The sequence below is a fragment of the Hydractinia symbiolongicarpus genome, chromosome 8, assembly GCF_029227915.1.
Source record: "Hydractinia symbiolongicarpus strain clone_291-10 chromosome 8, HSymV2.1, whole genome shotgun sequence".
In the NCBI taxonomy this organism is placed as follows: Eukaryota; Metazoa; Cnidaria; class Hydrozoa; order Anthoathecata; family Hydractiniidae; genus Hydractinia; species Hydractinia symbiolongicarpus.
The window spans coordinates 4,760,193-4,782,921 of NC_079882.1; the positions used below are offsets into that span (position 1 = coordinate 4,760,193).

General features: G+C 32.5%; 1 protein-coding gene across 1 annotated transcript; it reads right to left on the minus strand.

Annotated features, from left to right (window-relative positions):
* Positions 1-91: 91 nt before the first annotated feature.
* Positions 92-21,355, minus strand: LOC130654357 (uncharacterized). Its single transcript, XM_057456920.1, has 11 exons — positions 20,806-21,355; positions 14,194-14,264; positions 14,049-14,121; positions 12,492-12,598; positions 11,180-11,216; positions 10,220-10,348; positions 9,615-9,794; positions 5,608-5,821; positions 4,873-5,487; positions 477-2,777; positions 92-187 (listed from the first exon to the last, which is right to left on the minus strand). Exons 1-11 carry the CDS (start codon positions 21,169-21,171, stop codon positions 165-167), a joined length of 4,116 nt encoding a protein of 1,371 aa, XP_057312903.1. The 5' UTR covers positions 21,172-21,355; the 3' UTR covers positions 92-164.
* Between the last annotated feature and the right edge of the window lie 1,374 nt (positions 21,356-22,729).

The window sequence follows — 22,729 nt, forward strand, 5'->3', positions numbered from 1 at the left end:
GATCTCCTTTCTTAAAAATTTTTAGCACGTCTGACTACTGACATTACGTGCTTGTGAAGCACCTTAGAGACAAATATTAAACACAAACAAAAACATTAGAGTAAAGCTATTATTTTTATATTACATTTCATATATACAATTTTCAAGTGTTTCTTTCTTCAACATCATACCTCGGAGAGCTGTTCACCTATGGAAGAAAAAAAGGAAAATTAATGAAGGGGATTAACACGCCGAAGGACTAGCCTTTTCAAGAAATTGAAATAGATAGTATGTGGATGGAGCTAAACACTTTTTAAGTAGTCCTCCTCATCTAACTTTATAGTGGAAAAGAAATAGCAAGACAAGGCGAATTCTAATCAAACTTGACCAAATTCAAACTTAAAATAAACATAGCTATAACTTGTGTGTTTAAAAATTGCTTTCATAAAAAAATTTCAAGTCAGAAAGAAACATCAAAATTAAAAAAAAAAACGTACCGTTTTGAGCCGAGAAGCAAAATCGACAATGTAGTTCATAATTAACAATACGAACTCGTATAGCATGTCTATCATTTAAATAAGCTCTGCATACCACGCAGAGAAAGCATTTTAAATGCCAGTAAAAGTTTTGTCCGTCCACATGCATTAAGCGTTCGTCACTAATCATCTTGCAGCAGGAGGTGCAACGTAACTGAGCTTTTCTTTGTCTGATAAGAGGACGTGCTAGATAGGTCTTTTCTGAATTAAGATCACGAAAACTTTCATGATCTGAGAAGTACCCACGATGATCAGTTTGATGCGTGAAGTTACTCTTCCTTCTGCTTTCATAAAAAACTTCATCATCATCCGAAAAACAAGCTGGTCTTGTTGAAGGTTTATTTGCATGTGTTTTATTTACATTTAAAGTTTGATTACGCTTATCATTTGACATACGTCCATTGTGTACATTGCCACTATCAGTAATGTCTAGTGAAGGTGGTTTACTGCCCATGCTATTGTTCCTAGAACTTTCATGAGATGAAGTCCTACCACTCCATTTGTTTGGACGTAAGCTTTCAGGCGATGTTGGCTTACTACCAGAGCTGTTGTATCTTGAATTGTCTGAATGGTAAGAGTGTTGATACTTATATCCAACACCATCATTTGATCTCGTTTGGCCATCGTTTCTGTATTTTGTGTTAGAATTGTGATCTACCGGAGAGTGGTTATGCAAGGTCTTTTGGTAATCGATGTCAGATGTGTTCTGTATACTATGTGAAACGTTTGGCTGTTGAAAGTCGCTATTTCGTGAATGTTGTGATTGGTAGTGTGTATTGATATCGGAAAGGTTTTTATTCTTATCACGCATTGAACGCTTTATGTTTAGTTTGTAATCTTCGTTGTCATCACGTAGTAGATTCTCGCGAGATGTTTTTAACACCAACTCTTGTTCTGCTCTAATTTTCATATATCTTTCTGCTTCTCTTGCCATTTCATTCTCCTCCTCCTCTCTTTGTTGTTCTCTAGTTCTTAATTGATGCTGCTTTAATCGCGTATACTCACGTCTCTCCCTATTTGGTGATAATTTCATATTTTGATACTTTGTTTGTTTCTCATGCGATTCTCGCCATTTTCTTAGTTCTTGTTGTTTTTGCCAAAACTTTTCTTCTTCCTGCAGCATTTTTATAATCTCTGGTGATACCCCAAATTGTTCTGTTAGTTGATCCTTTGTGTTGACGCCCCTGACCATGTCCCTAACATTGCGATCATACTTTTCCAGCTTCTTTTTCCTAGGCAATGGTCCTGGATCTTCATCTTTTGATCGGACATAAACTCTATGCTTACCATCTGCCGTGTCCCAGACATATTCTTTTGAAGATGGGTTAATATGAACTGAATTATTCCTTTGAAATATAACATTCTCATTCGGTGTTAATTGAACATTATTATATTTTGGTTGTTGTTGTGGTATAACAACTTTTGGTCCCTCTACGAATTTCTCAATTTTTTTGCTATATTTAAAGTTTGATGATCCGTCTGTATGTCTTCTATATTCTCCAACCATGCCAACATCAATGTCATTTCCACGTCTCGATTTACTAGTTACAATAGGCTCGGATCGTCGTTTCTCCAGTTTTTCTTTATTTAGCGGTGGTTTGCCAGACATAGGTGGTTCAGACCGGCGCTCCTTTGCTCGACCGTTTCGTCCATTAATTTCTTCGTGATGCCGATCTCGAGAACCATTCGTCTGGACATGATGACTTGGGTGATAATTGTTTCTTGGAACAGACACAGATCTTGCATCTCCATTTCTGTCGTGTTTACGAGATGTTCTAGACTCTGATTCTGATCGGCGAGACTCCTCTTTGTGCTTATGTTTATCGATATTTTTATCATTACTTTTGTTTTTATGTTTTTTATTTTCCTTTTTATCCTGTTTTAGGTTCTTCTCTTTCTTCTTTTTAGACTTTTTATCTGTTTCTCTCATAATACCCGGCATGGTATCATCAATACCTGAATCGTGGCCTTCTTCAATCACAATCTCATAATCACCCGAACAACTTTCTTCGCTACTCTCATAATAAACGCTCGATGTATAGCTTAAACCTTCACAAGATGCTGGCTTTAAATATACCTCTTCTTCCTTGTTCGTACTATCTGCGATTAAATTAAATTGTTTTTCTGCATCATAAAACTGCTCTTTACTCTTGTTTTTGTCACTTCCCACAGAAAGTAATTCGTTTACGATGTCATCTAAGTCAATGGAACGCCGTCTTCTCGTTGTTAATGTCGTTCCAGTCGAGTAACTACTAATTGAATCTAGAATAAAAGAACATATTTATTTACATCCACAATAGATTAACTATCGTTATAAAGCATCTTTAATTACAAAATGAGTGGGCTATAATATCGGCACTAAAAAACTAATTCGGCTTAATTGCTGTTATTAGCTTACAAAAAGCAGTAAATAGGAATTTCCACGACACTTATATGAAAAAGCTGTAGCAGCGGTTTTTTTCTATTCATGCTTAATTTTAGTGCATAGATCTTTTTCTTACAAATTGAAGGAAAAGGTTTTACAATGTGTAACTTTATGTAGCTTAAGGAGAAAAAAGGGCGATAGTGAAGTTGAAAGAGAGGAAGACTGGGCGTGAGGAGAGTTGCCCTAGCACAAAGATTTTCTCTCTGCAAATAAAATTTAATACAGCACATCGATTATTAAATGTGCCCCAAAAACTACGCCCTTTATTTTACGGTAGCAAAAATATAAAATTCTGGTTAAAGTTTCCACTAAATAACTATGTCTTTTTTTTAGTTATATCTACAACTTTTTGTGTCCTTGGCTGATTATATTAGCTTTTAGCCTGTAGTTTGTGTAAAGGTGTAAAAAAAAAAAAAAAAACAGAAAAATATATTCTTCATTTTATATTAATTTAGAGCAACTGTGATAAATGGAAAAGAAATTATGTTTATAATAAAACAAGAAAAAACACAGCAAAATATAAACTTGCATGCTTACACTAGTCGATAGCTATGTCAACAGCTTGAGTATTTTTAAAGTTAATTTTTAAAAATAGGGTATTGGCATAGACCCATTTACCCATCTCCGATCCGTCTACATAGGAATATAAGTGGAGGGGTTATATTCCAGTGACGGAGGATGACCAAACATGTGTGAGAAAGAGACGCGCTTAGTATCGACGGACCTTTATCTTTTGCAGAGTCACACAAATCATATTGCTGTTACATTTTGATTAAAACGTAAAAGAAGCTTACATTTTTGTTTATATTAGCAGTCCACTTAAGTGTATCTGCTACCTCGAACGTTCACCACCTTAAGCTTTTCCTACTCCCTTCCGCATTAATGAACTTGTATATTGATAATAATTAGAAAAATTACAAAGGAAAGAGAAAATTCAAATTGATTTTTTTGAAATCCTTATTTCCTGGTTATGTCTAGCTGATAGCAAGTTTTGTTTTTGACTGCGGGCTAACTTTAGGGAAGTTAGAAACAAAGCTGCTACAACAGTTCCGAAAAGGATTAGGAATACAACCGAAATTCTATCATATATGATAGAAAACAAGTAAAGAAAAACAAACGATATAAAGTATGCTAAGGAAATCATAATTTGACCGCACAAAAAAACTATTTTGCATTTCGCGTTTCATTTTTAGACAATATCAAATCAAGTTATCACATTTTTTTTTAAATAATACATAGTGGAACTATTACTTAAATACAGCACCAGAATGAGACGCTTTTGTGAAACATGTAACTTCCACCAGGTGACAAATCAACAAACTTTTCCAAACAATAATTACGCATACATAAGTACAGATATTTTAATTGTTTCATTCGCCTTATGTCTACCATTTTAAATGTATGTTTTCAACACGACCTTACAAATACTGTACATCTTAGCATGAAAAACATTAAACAATTGAAATAACGTGCTATCAAAATAAACTATTAAGTAGTTTAAAATTTATTTTTACAAAGAAAGTTTGCAGCTTAGTTTATTGTTTGCAATGATTTAAAGTAAAAATCTCTGATGTAAATATTGTAAAAAAAATTGAGGAGGTAACAAAATGATTATTTTAAATATGCACAAGTAGCAAAATCATTCTTAAAAGAAAACCTCGAAGCCGAATCAATAATCAGTTATAAATACCTTTGTGTAACTGATGCATAAAAGCTTTAAGATGAACACTCTTTAGGGAGGTAACCAAGGAGAGATAACAATGTATCAATCAAACGGTAGAAATGAGAAGCTCTATTTTTTTAAATCGCCAAATGTTGTTTTCATGCTTTAAGTCAAACCCTTACAAGGTGTTATTCCGAATGAAAAAATTCAACTTTTATAGTAGGCCCAACTTTAGAAAAGACATTTAGACAACTATAAGACAAACAAACCTTTTTTCCACTGATCTTCTTCGATCTTCAAAGGCGTCATGGATAATGGCGTACAAGCAGGAGACAGAGTTAATCCTGGCATGACAGGTGACATCGGAGAAGCTGGCACTAAACTGTCATCACTTGTATTACTTGAGACTTCAATCTTTTCTTCGTCTAACATCGACAGCAAAACATTAAGCTCCTTAATTTCTTTTTTACTCACACTGTTCATTTTATTTCGATCAGTTTTATGTTGGCCGATGAGTGATGTTGCGCTGGTGCTGATATTATTCATTTTGTCTCGATCGGTTTTATGTTGCCCAAGGAATGATATTTTACTTGTGTTAATACTATTCATTTTATCTCGATCATTGTTACTCTCTTCATATCTGCTAAGCGTAGAATAAGGTGATTCTGTCCTGCTAATACTATGGTCTATATCGTACACGTTTTCATAAGATTGCTCGATATTGGGCGATAGGTGTTGGGATGTTGCGGTGCTAGGAGAGGGTACTATGGAAACAGAGAAAGTCGGTGACACCAGTGAACTTGGCGTGCCTCCATTTTGACTTGCCGTTGAGTACCCTTCATCTAATGTCCCCCCTGGTGTGAGGGGTAACTGAAGATTGTGACCTACAACAAAATACATTGAGCGTGAGATCATGTATATGGCACACATAGAAGACTAATTACAAATTTATACTAAAGTCTTAAAATGCATGGATAACTTTAAAGGTTGTTAAAAATATTCACCTTTGTTTATATGCTTGCCGGCACTTGCTTTTTTAGGTTTCGGGCTTCTTGAAAAGAAGTGCGTCTTTTTCACGTGGTTGTTGTTTAAATCTTTAACCTCCTCCTTCTCCGGAAAGAGATAAGATCTGGGTGAGAATGTTACAAACTGAACACGTTGTGGAGAGCTCTGCTGTGTCGGTGATGTGGCATTCTTCATTGCAAGAAACTCGTTGTACTAAACATGTAGAACAAAAACAAACAAATAACATCTTGTTAATTAGCTTGCTTATCCAAATCACAATTAAATTATGTTAAGATGCTCTTATTAGTCCACAGAGACAAATATTGTATTAACTTAATTCAGCATACCATATAAGAAGCATAACACAATATAATATAAGTAGCGTAAATAAAGCATCTTTAAATGAATTCAGATAATCGTACAAATCTAGACAGATTTCTTTGGGTTAAGCAAACTTAAGCTATGAACATGTTTAAGGATTACTGTCTAAAAATAAATGCCTTCAAACATCCCTGCGGTGGTGTATTAAATCTTTTAACATGTGTGAACACAGCGATTGGTTTAATAATTAACTCCTCCTTGTTGACTTAAAAAGTGAATATATAATTATCTTTGCGGTAGGTGGGCAGAGCCTTTGCCTTGGAGATATAATATATAACTACTTTCTCGCGTAAAAACAGATTCAAGATATTTCTGCTACAAAAACACATCTAACATGAAACAAAAACACAAGTAACGGCATGCAAATACGTGGTGAAGTTTTTTATTATTATAACGTCAATGTTGATGATCTGATGCATATATCTTCAATGATATTTCTTCTTCCCAAGCCGAGCTGACGTCACAATTTGGCAAAAAAACAATGTTATTCTATAAAAACTCAACTTTTAAAAACAAAACAAAAACAACAAAGTTTAGAACGAACGTTTAACTCGATTTTATTAACAACAAAACTTGGAGCCTTGAAACTAAGATTTCCTTGACTTAGTTAGACTTAATTTTAAAATGATTATGGAGTCATCCATTACCACAGCTCACTTTCTTCTAAACTAAATGTTTTGCCTCCTAACACCGATTCATGATAGCTCATTTTTTCTAACAACGATGTGTCACATAACTTTCCGACTTGAGATGTGATTAAAAGCTTGGATTGAATTACTAAACGCGAAAAAAATTCTCGTAATGTTGTGTATAAGATGACATTTCGAGTGGAAAGTCACATCCATGAACACTGTTTCGCTGACACTAAAACGATCGTGCAAAGCTCTGTGAATTTTGATTCGCCTATAACTTCATGTAGTTTGTCACATCTTCATTCATGCGATTTCCAATTCAACGCAGTTAATTGGTAAAACGGTGATTTAAAATGTTGAAATGGTAAATATTTGTGAAGGTTAAACATGTTAGTAAACAATCTTTTTTCATTTCAATCAATCAAAGAAAATGCAGTTTTTACAAATAAAAATTAAAACACGCAAAGCTAAAAAATTTAAAAAATATACGTTCAAACAGAAAATAAAACCTGCAACTTTAGTATAACATTTCGTACACTGCTACATTAGATTAGATGTTACTAAGTTCAAATCCAGTCAAACACTTATCGATTCGATATTAAAAAGCAATACTCTTTTAAAGCGTAAATGAAATAAAAAAAATGAATGAAAGCATTTATACTTCTCAATAAACTCAAAGAATTCGCACGTTTATTTTTCCTTCGTTAAAAAAGCAATCACAAAACACGTTAAAATTTCATACAAATTTTTAAGATTATAAGGCGCCGATTTTAAAGGAATTTCGCACTGTATCACCTTAAATTTAAGAACACTATGGCTCTATAACAGTATAAACATTCAAATATAGGAAGAGTTTTTTGAACCTTAGTTACCAGTACTTCTGCAACAGTTGCTATGACAACGTAAAGACAGAAGTACAGGCAGAATTTCTATATTAATAATACCCGTTGTCCGTCTGTTTGTAACACATTGGGTAGTATTGCGGAAACACGAAATGCGATATGTAAGAGACAGGCTATCGAGTAGTTAAAAAGTAATACTCCACTCTTCAAAATGGTAACCCTTGAGTTATAAGTGTTGGTTAAAGAAAAGAAATGGTTTATGTTTGGTGCCGTTCCCATTTTAACTGCTTTCTAAAACATGCACTTTCCACGATGTCTAATTCGCTAAGAGTTGTATTCAACGGTGGAGAGTGACCGATGTACTTTATTCATCTTGTAAGATTTAATAAGGTCAATACCGGAATTTGTTAAAAGCAAAGAGAGGCAAGTTATTAAGTACTTGCCATTATAACTTTTACGAATAAGATACTTTATTTTTTCCTGTTAGACACACAAAAAAATAAATGTTCAAATTTACCAAAATAACGTTAGCATGTTAACTCCTCTTCTTCAATGTTAATCTCGACTCTTTTTTAAGGAGAGATAATTCCTCAGAAATTATCCGTAGCTATTTGGATCACACTGAAGCCATACTCTCATTAAACAGGTTTATTTTAAAAAACAGAAATATAGTTTTGCTATTTTAGATACATAGAACTTTGAATATGCTGAATTAGACACACCCATCTATCCCTTACACCTTAAAATTTAAACTTTATTAAGAAGTGCACGAAATATTTAAAACTAAACCCATCGCTTGGCTATTTCTTGTAAAACATTAATGCAGATAATAATACAAAAAATAAACGTGCGAAACCTCAAAATCAATACGAACCTGTTGGTTAAAAAAGCTACAACTTTTCGATGAAATTTTTCTCTATATGCATCGCGTATGTGCAGTTCTTACGCTCGTGTCTTCACTAACGCAACTATCTGTTCATAGCTACATATCACTTTCTCCTCCTTCAGAAACTAACGCCAGAAATTAAGCAATATAAATTCCTATTGTATATCATCATAATTACCTTTTCATTCGTAGCTGCAGGATTAATTACAAATGAGGATTTTTTATCCCATTTCTCTTCGTTTTTATCAATAAATCATTTTAGCAAAAGGTTTCGTGATTTACTTTTGGCACTTAATGCATTCTCCGCTATAATACTGACCTTGGTTATATTTCTATGACAACGTGTTCTAAAAACGCAACACATAATTGGTTATTGATGTTCGTTCATCTATAATTAAATGACCCTGGCCATTAATGAAATATTAGTAATTGAATGAGGTTATTATATAAAATTCAAACCCGATATGATGTCCTCAAATCATTTCAAACAAATTTATCTGATATACCGGTGGATTCTCCCTATTCGGTCAGGGGTTTTCTTGAACATACTATGACCGGGGGGGGGGGGGGAATCCGCCCCCCCCCCCAATAACTTTTCATAGGGTTGTTCAAATTGAATCAAACTTAACACACATATAGTACGTCATAAAAGGAAAAAAATGGCAGCAATAAATTTTTGCTTGCGTCAGCACATTTTCTGTGACGTCATCAGAAGCTTGAATTTTCTTAAAAATGCCACTACCTGCCTAAAATTTAATTACTTTTGTTCAGAGCGAATTTTTGCATTCTGTTTGAAGTTTCTGACAGCTAAATAAAAGTTATTTAACAAATTTTCCGGTTTTTGCGTGGATGGCTTAAAAAATTGCTAAAAATTGCCCGAAAATCCGGAAAGAGTACCACCAAACTGTGATCGCTATCCACCTTGTCTACGCGTATACGCAGCGATTTTACAGCCAGTCGGCCGCAGGGTAATGACAATTTTGCGTCAATTTTTTTGTCCACGATTGTAGTCTTAAAACGCTTGGTTTTATAATGAATCCTGTTCTACTCTTATCATTTTGTTACCACAAATAGTTAAAATTAATGTCAAGCTAAAAGACGCTCCTTTTCTTAATTTTGCATAGATAGATTAAATGTGTTCTTCCAAAAATACCTCTCTCTGTTGTTTTTCCTTGAAGCAATTATATTCAGACTAAAAGGTACATCCATAATAAAGCCATAAAACTGCTTTATAATTTAAAATTTTACTGATGAAGAAATAATACCTTTGGTGGAGCATCTTTCCTGACGATGCGAAAATACGGTTTAGCAATATTTTCAACAGAACAACAATGCTGCAGCACATGATCATGAAATTTCACAACTTTTTTATGTTTCTTTAGTGAGGAGCAATTTTGGTATTGAGAAGGCTTATGAAGCATCTCTAAGGATTTTTCGTCAAGAAACTAAAAAAAACAAAAAAAATTATATAAAAGCATATTAGGCAAAAAAGCGAATATTTGACTTTACAGAGAACTTTGAAAATGCTACAATTTCTATCTTTTTCCGTGTACCAATTATGTTAGTCAATATTTTACATGACATGATAATAGCCACTGAAGAAAAAAAGGTGGAGAGTAATAGAAATCACAATTGTTTGTTGTTGTTGTTGCTTTTATCACGAAAACCTTAAATAACATATCAATAACTGTTCCTTTCATTATAATTCCAGAATCGAAATTCGACAGGGTGATATCCCATGCACAGTTCTCTTAAAGATAAAATTGTGTCTGTGCTTTAAGACCTGAACGAATCAAACATCCAATCTAAAGGTAAGTTTCTGCCCAAAACCATGATTTGTGTAAAGATATTTAATATAAAAAGAACTCACAATAATATTTTCGTGTTTTTCTGTGTTTATCAATCCATAAAACGAATCAAAATTAAAACCAGATATGAATCTATCATATTTCTTCAGTTCTTTCAATGTTTTTGCCAACCAGTAAAAAGCAAGCAGGATCTAAAACGTGGGAAAACTTTCCATTCTCTAAACCTTCATAAACAAATTAAAAAGCTCTAAGGAGGAGAGTCGGTTGCATCAATATGTGAGTGCATTAAAATGTAATTATAAATCAATATAGATATAAAAAAGAAAAAAATCAGCCTTGTACCTAGACAAAGATTAGTTTGCACTACAATTTTTCCACACAGAAAGAAAAAGATGGGAAATGTTTGTGTTGCTATCTAACTTTAACTATGTTAACAGAACAAATTAAGTAAGTGGCTAAATGCTCAATATATTTCAAAATAACAACCTGAACGAGAAAGTGGAGAATATTGGATCAGGAAATTTTTATGCAGCTAAAAATGAATTGAAGTATCCTGTGTGTCACAATAATTGCTTCAGTTGAAAAACTAAACGCTACAAACAAACGAATCTTCTTGATCGCATATTTAGAACGAGTAAAGAATATTCTGATGCTTCCATTGGAAAGATCAACGCTATTTTTTATGCTCTTACCTATATAGCAAGACCTATTAAGGTCATCTGTGCTTAAAATTCCCTTAGGTTTTCTTTTAGCAAAAAAAAAAAAAAAAAATTCAAAAAAACTGAACCTAACAGTTTTTAACAAAGTGACACAGCAACGAACAGAGTTTGGGTCTACGACTCACTATAACGAGGAAGATAACTTATATGAGCGGATGGTTTTGTTTTGTCTTTGGGTTTTGTTAAAGCAAAAGCTACAAAACATTTGAAACAAAACAAAAATGAAAACAACAACAACAGCATTCCAGAGCAGAAACAAACTAATTGTAAACTATAAAAAATGTCACGAAGACTATTACTTACCTTACGTAACCTCAAGTTCCATTCTTGTTCATATAAACTAAACATCATAGAGAAAGTTATTAAGTTAAAGGTGTTACCATTAAAGACAATTACTGGTAAAACTTAATACTTCGCTGGTAAATACATCTGTCTGTGAGATAATCCCTTCTTGATTTTACAGTTAGCTGTTTGTGTGAACAAGCAACTTTAATGCTAAAGCAAGCAAGAATAAAAACTCTTCATATGATGATTTTTTTGTTTTAAAAATTGTCTAACAAATTACCTTGAATGCCTAATTATTTCTTAAACTTTAAAATCTAGTTAAGCACTAACTTCACATCGAGTCAAATTTTGTAAACACTTTCGATCACAGCACGGACAATATTGTCACTTTCCCACACAGATCATGCATGGCCATATCATCTTATTGCAGTCAAACGGGATGCATAAAATTGATAAAAGGAGGATATTTAAGTGTAAGGATTAAACACTAATCTAACAACTGTGATCACACTATACAAGAAAATGTGTGAGATATTTTCTATCATCTATACGATCAATAATATTTATAATATTTAATAATAATATTTATAATATTTAATAATAATATTTATATAATAGAACTTCTCGGAGTCAAAGTAAACATACATCTTTAACCTCTGTAAAGGCAAGTTTTTACTTCCACAGTTAGTTGACGCGAACATGTTTACCTGTAATCTCTTTACAGTGACAACTTGTGTTTTCTTACGGCCCATAACAAACTATTTACATGAATTCATTAAACCTTAAAGTGTTAAAGGATGATTTAAATAATATTCAAAGGTAACTAGATAATAAATTTTACCTGACATGGTTACTGACGAGCTGTTACTGAAGGCACAAGATTTTTGTATGTAGCTTGATCAAGTTTCCTATTTTAATTCCTCTTACGTAATATATCTCATTTTTCATTATCACTTGATTTCTCTCAAATTATAGCAATTTATTTCTTTTCGCACAGAGGAAAGGAGATTTTAAACCACAATCAAGGAGTTGCCGGTCGGCTGGACTATTTATAATTAGCATCATTAGATCTATTATTCAAATAGCTACTGTTCTTTCACGTGGCGGTATAAAGTTGTTTTGGTTGAAACTCACGTCTGGAAATAAGATAATGGATGACACACGTTTATCGCGCGTTAATTGCAAACTTAAATAGTATTAAATTTATATTTTGATTCTGAATCTTCTTCTCAGTTATTAAAGATCCATGATTAATGGCCTGTCAAAGATCACCGTTATCTATCCACACAAAGTAAAATAAAAATCAATAACATTAGTATTCGTGCAACACCTGTATTCCACCACACGCGCTACATACTCCAAATCGCTTTCATCGAATAGTTGATTTTCCGTCAAACCAATTTTCTTGCATACTTTCCGAAATGTTGTTAGATTCTCCTAAAAATGAAAGTGTTATTGTTTCACACATTGTAATCTGATATGCAGACGTTGAAAGCAACTACAAGAGAGTGCTTATACGGTGTAAGTAAACAAAATCTACATTTGGCAACGAGCATATACATCCAGGTAGAAAGCAGCCTGCACACTAAAAAAGAAATTAAACCATAATGCTTGGAACCAGTTAAAAACGTTCAATATGCGTCACATGGTTTTGTATTTATAATTTTTTTTATGAAAAACGAATATTTTACAACCTTAAATGTTAAAAATGATGAAGCACATTATCATTTTCTTTGCTAATTAAAATACTTCGGAGTACATGGAGCTGGTGTAACAAAGCTTGTAATTTCACTCTAAGTCTATTTTCAATAACCAAAGAAGGAAAAAAGAAGTTCTAAGAATTAGATAGAAATAAGGCACAAAGATTACATTGCAGGCTAGCTAAAAGTAATAAAATACAATGATTATATCATGCAAAATTCAATGTTTTTAATATAGCTACACACAAGCGTATCTTTCATCGTTAACCATAAGAAAACACTTCTTGTCAATAAAACTACACGAATCTTTTAAATCAAAATTTGTTTAAAAAAACAAAAACATAACCTGATGTGTATTTTAATGTTCGCGCTTATGTGAATTTTATTTAACTTAAGCCTCTTAGACTACCGTTTCAATTAAAAAAAAAAACACATCAAAATTGAGCTGATTAGCACACTTCTACATTTTTTCAATAACCTATAGAAAGTTTTAATTCCAGTTCGTTACTGCTCGTTGCATCACAAAAAAAAAAAACGAAACGTAAAGATGTTTGGATATGCTACAATATGAATTCAATTTATAAAACTTCTGCAAATAGGTTGATTTCATCAATCACTCCATTACAAACTCTTTTTGTAAGGTCCAGTAAACCTGAGGCTCGTTGCTCTTATATTTTGACTCTTTTCAGGCTCACTTGTTTTTATTTTGTTCTTAATAAGAAGAAACAACTGCAGAACTCAGCCTTATTTTGCTCTAATTCAACCCTATTAAGGTTGGACTTTTTAGGGCTCTGAAAAGTAGGGTTAAAACTTTTTTACTCAAATTTCTCTGAAATTAATAGATTTATGTGAAGCATTTTATTTTTATAGTTTGTTATGTTCAATTGAGCTAAGAGGAGTATTTTGGAGCAGTTATTGTAGGTGACAAAAGATGATATCACAAGTAAAAACAATTGTCAGCAGTTCGAGTGAAAACTACTAGAGAATTTACATTCTGGATTGTTCTTATTTTATTTCAAATTTCAATCTCGGGTTTTTTAATGTTAAAAACGATCATTTGGGCCTGGTGCTGTTTTTGCTTTGTTCTTATTCTTCCTCAAAATCTGAGACTGTACAACATGCTGTTTTGTCTACTATTAAAGATTTTGGAGATAACTCCTACATAGGGAAGTTATCTAATCGTATACCTGTTTTGACGAAAAATGCATTTTCTTCATTAACCTAGTGTAATAGTTGTCTCCAAATATCTTCTTAATAAATCTAAATAAGTACAACAAACCTTATATAGCAGAGTAAAAAATAATTTATCAATACTTTCATTAAAACACTTACTGTAACAATACAACTCCATCTTTTAGGTGACTTATCAAATCACCATTTGGAAGAACAATGTCCAACACAGTCTAAAAATAATGATAGCTACTCAGATTAAAAGCTAATACCTTAATAGTAATGTTTATTGACAGAAGTGACCATCTGTTAAGTTTGAACGTTTTAAGGCCGCTTTTTATGAGGGATAAAGCCTTTGATCTACAGATTTTTTTCAACGAATGTGGCCATAACTACTGTTCAGAATTTGACCTTTTCCTATGCTTGTTTTTTGCTTGGTGCTGAAAATAAAATGGATTAAAATGTAAGAATAATACAATAATAACCGATCACCCCGGGCTATCCTGAAAAGTATCGCCCAAGGTCTAAGTGACGACCAAGCTTGCGAAGTCAGTGCTATGATTGTGGGTGATATTTTTGGTACAGCATGGGGTAATCGGTTATTATTGTATTTGTTAATTGTCTGAGTTAGATATAAATAAAAAAATAAGAATTTTGGTTTAGTGTTCTTATAATAATATAACTCACTAGCACTACTTTTGTTAACACTCGAGGTCAAAATTCGAAATAGTCCTGTCTAGAGACAAACATTCTATGCAGAATTCAAAAGTCCCTATGGAACAAAATTTTGTAAACAAAACATTACGTTGTGTGACGATAATGTGTAAATTTGAATGTGCAACTAAAGTTTAGTTACAGCGAATATTGAAGTAAAGTTTTTGAGTATCTAGCTAGCTAGCTCGCCAAGAATAACATGTGCTTCATCGAGTTTTAAATTGACTGAATAACCAAAAAGCCGAAAGAACGAATCTGAAAACAAGAGGAGACATCGTTTGTTAAAATTTCGTCGTCCTGTATTTAATATTTTTGGTAAAACTGGATGTCAAATCATCTTCTTTTATGTACAATGTAACTAATTAACTAGCCATGTTGAAGAAGCACAGAATGTTGCTGAATCTGGTTATTTTAACAGTTAAACTTCGTTAAACATTTTTGTTGTTTCTATCCTATAAAAATGTTTTTATCGATCAATGTATTGTAGGAGTTAGATTTATGCATTTCCAATGCTTTTTGAAACTTGTTTTTTGTGCTTGTTAACAATTTAAGCTATCATATTTCTTGACGACGAGCAATAACGCTCCATAACGACCCATCGTCAGGAGCGCTAAGCCAATCAGAATACCTAAAAACCCGTATTGCCCGCTTGCAAAATCCCGACGGTTAACAGTAACTCTATAATAACTGTTTATGAGGGCAATACTGGAGAATATTGACCGGAAGCAAAGTATTGCCCGAGCTTGTGAGGGCAATATGCGACAGAGGTCAATATTCGAAGGTATTGCCCGATGGATTATTATCCGGGTACTGCATTTTACGACAAAAAAATATAACATTATAAGCAGGATGTAGAAACCATGTCTTTATAGAAACTATTCCCATATGGAACGCACATTCGAACTAAAAATATTTTTTTTAAATCGAATATCGTGTAAACATTTTTTATTGTAGCTACAACATAAAATTCTTTAAAAGATAAAATTAAGTTTCACTTCTGTTTCGCGTTTTGTTTACTTTTTTCTGTGTTTATTTATACATTTAATGCTACCATATTTACACTTTAAACACGGTTGCTAGGACGTAAGTTCTAACCAATCACAAGCGATTTTCGAAAACATCGATGTCGCCCAATATAATAAACATTTCAGGCTAAGTATGAGAGCTCATGCTAATTCAAATTTCTTCGCTTTTAGTACAAACGTGTTATATATGATAAATTCTTATGTAGTGACGAGTTATCTCAGAAAAAAATAAGCCAGTAAGAAGTAATGATTTTAAAGTTAGTAAGCAATTCAAAATAACTCCAATTTTTGGTTTTCTCTAAGAGGAAAGAAAGCTTCTTAAGTTGATAAATTAAAGCTTGAAACTCCATTATCTTTCAGTTTCCAACTTTTTATTTTTATTGAAAATTAATTTAAGTAGCAGAAACAGAAGTCACTTTCAGGGAGCTTCTAAAGAACCTAAAAAATATACAAATTGATACACTTGCATATGAAGGTTATCTCGTGACCATTTTTGCAGTATATTTTTATAATTGTGAAATTCAATTCTCAGTTTGTATAAAAACGGAAAAAATTAAGACAATTTGACAGTACATGCTGACAAAATTGCTAAAACTTCGTTTCTTTTTTTCTGCCATTTCCGCTGTAACACAAAAAGCTTGTGATATTTTTTGTTAGCACGTGCCCACTGTAAAAAAAAATTATCGAAGACCGTATGCATTTAAAAAAGCTCGTGTACATGCGCTATAGCGGAAAATCCAGTCAAATGATAACAAGCCTTTAACACGCATTAACCGTCATTGTATTTTTAGATAAGTCCCTAAAAAAAGACATTTCTGCGTTACCAAATATAGTAAATGTTTAAAAAAGGGATTAAAGTTACCTTTATTAAAACATTCTTAAAGGGCGACAAATAAATAATTTTCGTCACGCGAACTTTTTCTTCTAAAGGAGTGCCGGCAATCTTAATTAGTTTCACAAAAAAATCTTTTTGATACGAAAATCTATTATCCAGAAAATCAATGTTAAAACCTAATTTAACATAAGTTTGTGGTGTAGTCTGACCATCGAGGAAAAAATTGCAAAACGTGACAAAAATTGTAGGTCTGCCCCTAATAATCTTTAAAATATTGACTTCTTTTTACTTTTAAAGAAAGAAAACAATGGAGAAATATTTCTTATTTGAATATTGTGTTTATAAATAGAGCGCATGATCTAATTCGTTGGAATAAACTATTCTTTGATGCACGGACAAAAGTTTGTTTGCAGCCAATCTCGGATCAGTCTTTTTATCACAATGGCAAGCGTCTTGTAGCTCATGGAAAGACAGATGTACGCCTCAAGGCTTTTGGAAAGTTCGGTGTTCTTGTAAAACAACAACAACAGCAACAGCGGGAATTTTTTGTTTTGATTGAATAAGTAACTCCTCGACAAGGTATGCATGAATCAGCAGAAAGTTCTTTCAGGTCATTGTTGCTTAGAGCTGTCTATTATTAAATATTCTAGGACAGTTGAAATGACAGTGTTTTGAATATTCTCGTAACGGTTTTTATTTTGATAAGGGCGATACACAGTACGTGATATTGACGTAACTTCACCAACCAATAAAACCGTTATTTGTACAAAACATAAAAAATATGTGGCCTGTCATTCCTAATATGATCGTTGACGTATCCCCTGGTTTCCACGCACTTAAATAAAAGGATTTTACCCAATGTTATTTAGGATTGGAACTATATAAACACGAAATCTCAAGTTGTATAAACTAACTCCCTTAGTGACCCTTACTGAGGAGAAAGAAACTTCCTGATATGGTTTATCATTGTTGTGAAAACATTACAAATGACGTAAGTAAAATAATCAGTATAAAAATCATGTTTATCATAATTAAGCTGATTTTAGCTGACGTCGTAACTGAAGTTAGAATTCGTGACAAACTGACATGTTTAGCATACCTTAATATTAGGACGCAGCATACCTATGGTGACATTTTAATTAGTATGGTATGTTCAATAAACCCTTGGTAAAACAACATATTATTCTAAGCACATTAATCCGAAATGATTGCATGAGAGTAATAGAAGGCACAAGGCGATTAACCATCAACTCATTAAGTACACAAATATATTAAAAGTTTATTGCAAGAAGCTAATCGATCGTGGTAGACACATCGCATTTGTTGAGCATTTCGTTAACATGGAAGGCAGAAGAGAAGAAGTCACCATTATGATCCTTGGTGATCATTCTTTATGTTTTGAACACTTAGTTCGTGCTTATTATAACATTAAAACAGGACAAGATACGAAGTTTGTTTTACAGGAATGCGAAACAAAAGGGGTTACAACTGTTGTTAGTAAAGTAAAAGTGGATGTAAACATTCGTGTCGCAACTACAAGAACTGCCTCGACCAGATCGCCAATGGATAAAATTCGTATCAATGATTACGAGAGACGAATGAGTGATGTTGACGTAATAATCTTGTGTTTTTATCAGAATAACTCAAAGACTTTATATAACGTTCGTACGAAATATTTAGACGAGATTAAAAAATATTTCCCCAAAACTCCGTATTTTCTTTTGGGGCTTAATATTGACGAAATGTCGGGCACAGAGAAGAAACCTCTACGAGAGACAATTTCCATTCAAGATAAATTCTTGAAGAGAGATTTGACCGTACCCGTGCGTGATAGTAAACGACTCGCAAAGAAGATTAAAGCTCAAAGATACTTGCAGTGTTCGATTTTACACAAACTGGAAAGTGTCGGACCAAACTCCGTGCTGTTTGATTATGATTTGGAGAAGTGCAAAAACGTCAAAGAAGTTATTGATCAAACTGTCAAGTTCGCAGTAAAACGAAAACACAGAACTTGTATAATACCATTCAAGCGATGACATTTGACAAGTAAAATTTCCTCATGTATTTTATGAGTTTCCGTATGTAATGTTTGCACGCTTAAGCAGAATTCATACCGGCGAAGATGAAAACGAAACGACATTTTTTGTTGTAAAACTTTTACCACAAAACAGAAACAGAACTAAAAACTGACAACCACCAACCATCTAAAGAAATCAATATTGTAAAAGGATTTTATAAGTTAATTGTGTAAAAAAGAGAATGCAATACTAGGATATTAACTATGGATCAAAATTTAATACTCTTAACCCTCTAAGTCTTAACAGATGGATGTTATAAATAATGCACCTAAAATGGGCGTATAATGGCTTTTAGAATAATTCACTAGGTCCGCCTTTAAAAAGAACTGATAATGTATATATATATTTTTAAATAAATCTGCGACACAAAAAAATATTTACATAAAATTGACAACCAATTATTGTTACTTTGTGATCCATGCTATTCTTACCCAATTTAGTCTTGCTCATAACACAAACACCAAAATTGCTATAAATAACCTTGATGTAGAAAATGGTTAACCACAAAAGTATTGACCATTACATTAGGATAGGTTTATATGTCCTTAAATATGTAAACAAAGAGGCATATCGTTTTTCCTTTTGTATTGTTATTAATGATACATAAAACACCTAAATCGTTATTATTGTTACATTTTTCATTTCTATATCATTGGAAAGTAATCATTAAGTATTTAATTAAAATGGAAATTTAATAAAAAAGGGGAAATATAAATTTACAAACACTTTTCGCACTCTCTTTCTTTTCAATAAAGTTTAATTTGTTTACACGTGATTACTTCGATATCTGGATATCTCGGAAACAATTTCCGCCCGATCCACCTTCACGTGTATGATTGGAAGTACAAGCATTTATCAATATGGAGACAAACTAAAGTAATAATATTCCAAGTATACTGAGCTCTCCAATAATATCTTAAAATGAATTGAGATATAATCACAGTGTACAGGTAAAAGAAGTACAAGAGAAAAGCACAAAAAGCAAATTTTAAATACAGATCCGGAATTAAGCTTTAAAATTCAAAACTTAGACATTGTTTTTAATGCCTATACCTTTTTTATGCTAGAGACCGACAACTCAAAAGGTGTTTGATATTTTTCACCCCTTGCTGAGTTATTATTTCATGACAATTTTTTTCGAAATAATAATTATAGGTGTCTCATGTAACAAAACATGAATCCAAAAATGAATAAACATTAGCAAATATGACAGCTGGAAGATTACATGAGCCGTTTGTTGATGTGTAAAACCACACTACCACAATAATTTAATTTTTCTGTTTGTTATTCACATATTTTGCATTATTTTTTTTATCAATAATGATGTTACGATGCTGAAACGTATTAATTGGTGTTATAATCACTGGTAATCTCACAGTATTGTAACGGATGTTAGACGAAAAAAAGGTTTCTATGAGCTTCATAAATGAATGAAGTTTTCGAAAGTTTTGATTTTGCACGTCTCAAGGTTGATGTCAGTTAATAAGGAGCGACAGTTTGTGTTAAAGACTCTTCCTGCGGCCAACAATTTAGGTAGACAAAGATCTGACAAGGAGAAAGCTGGCCAATATTGTGAGAGTTGTCATACTACACGTGTACGTGAAACCTGCAATCCATACTAATGCTAACCGTTTCAGAAATTTCGATAACTTATTTATTAAGTAACAACAACAACAACAACAACAAAATCCTTCATTTCCATGAAATTCTTATAGTCAGCAAGAAATAGTCAATCGAAACAGACATGGCAAGTCTTGTTAAAACACCAAACAAGCATTTAATTGCTTAGTAAAGTGGAAAACAGCCGTCTTAACAGTCCGACTTTTTGGGGGTTGACAATATAGTGACATGATAAGATTTTAGGTGTAGACATGCAGGACTGCTATCACATTACAAAGTAAACATTTTAGTACGGTTAGTTTTAACGTAACACATAATGCAAAACAAGATTACAGGATCAATATATTAGAGCCTTAGTAACGTCCAATTGTTATTCCTGATACTATAGCAGACCTAGAAAAACAGGAAGTAATATTGCGGGATCTAACCAATAAGAATCACTGTCGAAGGAGCAAGGCAATTTAAATTTAATATTATAGAGCGGTATATCATATACAATTACCTGAATCCATTGACGTACTTCATTTAATGCGTTTTCTACATGAGAGCACTTTCCAATTGAACAATCAAGGTAAACACTGTTTAAGAAATTCTCGGTTAACCAATCAAATTGCGTGTTATGTTGCTGTTTTTCTTGCTCATCCACTAATGTGTCTTCATCGCTGTCCTCCAATTGGAAGATCAGTCGACCACGTGGAGTTTTTTCTTCATCATTTGTGTTGTTTAGATTACTCGTGACAATTTTCTCTATATCTCGAGCATCGTATGAAAAACGATAATTTTCATTTGTCACAGATGGCGAAATGTCACAGTCGTCGCTTTTCGGTGTAGATTTACTTGAAGGAGTAGATACTTGCCATTTTAACATATTTCTACCAACATAAACAGCTTTCCATATAAGTACAACTTATTTCAGCCAACTTGTGTCTGAAATCTACTTGTTATGTTTTAAACAACAAACAAACCACTTTTAATTCCTCCATTCATTAAATCTCAGAATTAATAACAAAAACTTCATAGGCACCATCTACATTTAATGCAAACAAATATATTTGTTTATATATTTACAGCATGTTAACAACACAAATAAAAATCGCATTTAATTAAACCAACTAAATGTATATAAAAAGAACTTTTAATGCAAATTTTTAGTTGATTAATTTATTATAAAGATCATTTCAATAGATTCTAATATTAACAACCTTTAAGTCTTTTATGCAATAAAACCAACCGCCATGTTGAATTTAATAGGCTTGAGTTAATTGAGATGCGTTATTGCAAAATTAGTAATGAATTACAACGACAAGTAAAATTACAATGATATATACAACAAATAAAAAATAGACAAGACAATTAGAAATCTATTTATGATCCTCTTCACCTTCTTAACTTTAATTATCCACATCTGACATAATCTGATCTTTAATGAAGAGAGTCTCATTTCGATTATCATGTTTCAATGTGACAAAAAAATATTGGCTTCACGGGTGTATACATACTGTACGTAATAATATATTTGATGCTCCGTTTACATCAGCCATTATACTTGTTACCTAGCAACTTAAACAGTTGTAACAATGAGACCTGGGGAGGTTTGTTTGTGCTTCATATAGAGAGGTCTTTATGCGATTTTATTCTTTTGATCACGTATGATCTTTGTGGCAATGTTACTCAAAGCCATTCTCATCCCCAGACCTCTGAGATAAATCTTACAGAACTCTTAGGATAAGAATGGCTTACAGTAGCATTTTTTCTTAAATCTTTGAATATAGTACATTTTTTGTCCATTTCCACCGAAAATCTCTGAGTTTTAAATTCTCCCAGGGGTAATTTTATTACTTTACAAAATTATTAGATTTGAAAACAATTTTTTTTTTCAAATTTATTAATAAAATCTCACTTAACAAATTTTGACAATATCATTAAGTCAACAGCAACTTTTAAAAAGTGAAACACAGGACACACTACTCTCAGACAATTTTAAAAATTTAATTCCAGCAAATTAATTTAAATTGACGTTCCGTGAAAATAAATCACCGCGTAATTTTACAAAATCTGTCTGCTGCAAACGTTTTATATCGGGCATTGAAAGGTCTAAAACATTCCCAATTTTAATTTTTCATTACTATTATTTTTTTTTCAGTATAAATGTGAGTAATAAAGTTATCTAAAAAAGATTGTGGTAAGTTTTTCCTGCCGCAAAATTGACGAAAAACCTGTTTTTACTACCGCAACATCAGATACGTGAGATCACCGTATTCCTTTATTCACAGTCAATTCGTATAAACCCAAAAATAGACCACCATGTATAAAAAACATATTTGAGTTGTTTGGTTTCCTAAATAGTCGAGAATAAACCTTCATAGCTTAGTAACGTGATGTAAAGGTCATGTTAATATTATTTTACTCACCATGATTATTACAAC